This window comes from Fulmarus glacialis, unplaced genomic scaffold (genome assembly GCF_000690835.1).
Source record: "Fulmarus glacialis isolate BGI_N327 unplaced genomic scaffold, ASM69083v1 scaffold24604, whole genome shotgun sequence".
In the NCBI taxonomy this organism is placed as follows: Eukaryota; Metazoa; Chordata; class Aves; order Procellariiformes; family Procellariidae; genus Fulmarus; species Fulmarus glacialis.
In genome coordinates, this window is record NW_009207746.1 from 33071 (window position 1) to 34192 (window position 1122).

The 1122-nt window shown below is 64.8% G+C and overlaps 1 protein-coding gene across 1 annotated transcript in view; it reads left to right on the plus strand.

Moving 5' to 3' along the window:
- Positions 1–1122, plus strand: part of LOC104075675 (alpha-2-macroglobulin-like protein 1) — a 17214-nt gene that overhangs the window by 12718 nt on the left and 3374 nt on the right. Inside the window, 4 exon segments of the mRNA XM_009576256.1 lie at positions 14–140; positions 430–551; positions 736–805; positions 1027–1101. Of these exon segments, the coding sequence (XP_009574551.1) occupies positions 14–140; positions 430–551; positions 736–805; positions 1027–1101 (394 nt within the window).

Below are 1122 nucleotides of genomic sequence, written 5' to 3' on the forward strand. Positions count from 1 at the left end.
CATGGGCCGGCAGGTTCGGGTGAGGCTGGCAGAGTCGGCAGAGCTGGAGGTGTCGGCGAGCACGGACGAGGCGTTCAGTGGTTGCATCTGTGCAGATGAAGCAAGGACCTTCCGATGGGGCGTGCGAGCCACCAGCCTGGGTACGGAACACCGGGGCCATGGCAGAACCCCTCTGCCCTGCTGCTTGGGCACCCCCTCGGAGGATGGGGCGGGCAGGGAGGATGGGAGCAAATGCAATGCCGCCTGGAAAGCTCTCCTCCACTCCACTCTCATCCTTCAGATTGCCTCCCAGCACTGCTCCTCAACCTGGTGACCCCCATCCCAATCCAGCCAGCCCCACCCAAAGCCCCAGGGCTGATGCAAGCCCATGGGGCTGCAGTGTGGGCTGGGGGGCTCCGTGGGGACTGAGTGCCCCGTTTGCATCTGCAGGGGAGGTGAACATCACCATCAGCACCGAGGCCCTCAGCTCCAAGGAGCTCTGCGGCAACGAGATGCCCGTTGTGCCAGCCCAGGGCCGCATGGACACCATGATAAAGCCCTTGCTGGTGCAGGTCAGATGGGTTATGGAGGAGGAAGGTGGGATGGGTTTGGGGACAGGGTCCAAGCAGCCCTCAGGGTGCAGCAGGAGGACCGGGAGCAGGACAGCACCCAGCCCTGAGCCTGGGCTTCAGGCATGACCCTGGGGGACATGGCTGGTCCCTTCTCCTCACTGACTCTGGTGCTGCTTCCCCACAGCCCGGGGGGATCCTGGTGGAGAAGGCGCACAACTCCCTGCTCTGCCAGGAAGGTAGGACAGGCGGGGGGTGTCCAGCAGTGCGTGGGGCAGGGATGCTTGGCCACTGGTAGCAAGGGCCACCGGGCCAGAGGAGCCAAGGACCAGGGTCCATAGATGCTCTTGGCTGAGATGCCCCAACCCAGCCTTGAGCCCATGGAGGGTCAGGGCAGGAAAGGGGTGGGTGAGGGTGCCATGAGGCCGGGCCGGGAGGAGCTGGGCATCCCCACTGTCGTTGCCCTCCATCCCCACAGTCGCTGAAGAAATCTCCCTGGAGGTTCCCGCAAACATCTTGGAGGGCTCCCAGCGAGCCCACGTCACCGTGATGGGTAAGGGACAGGCAGGGGACG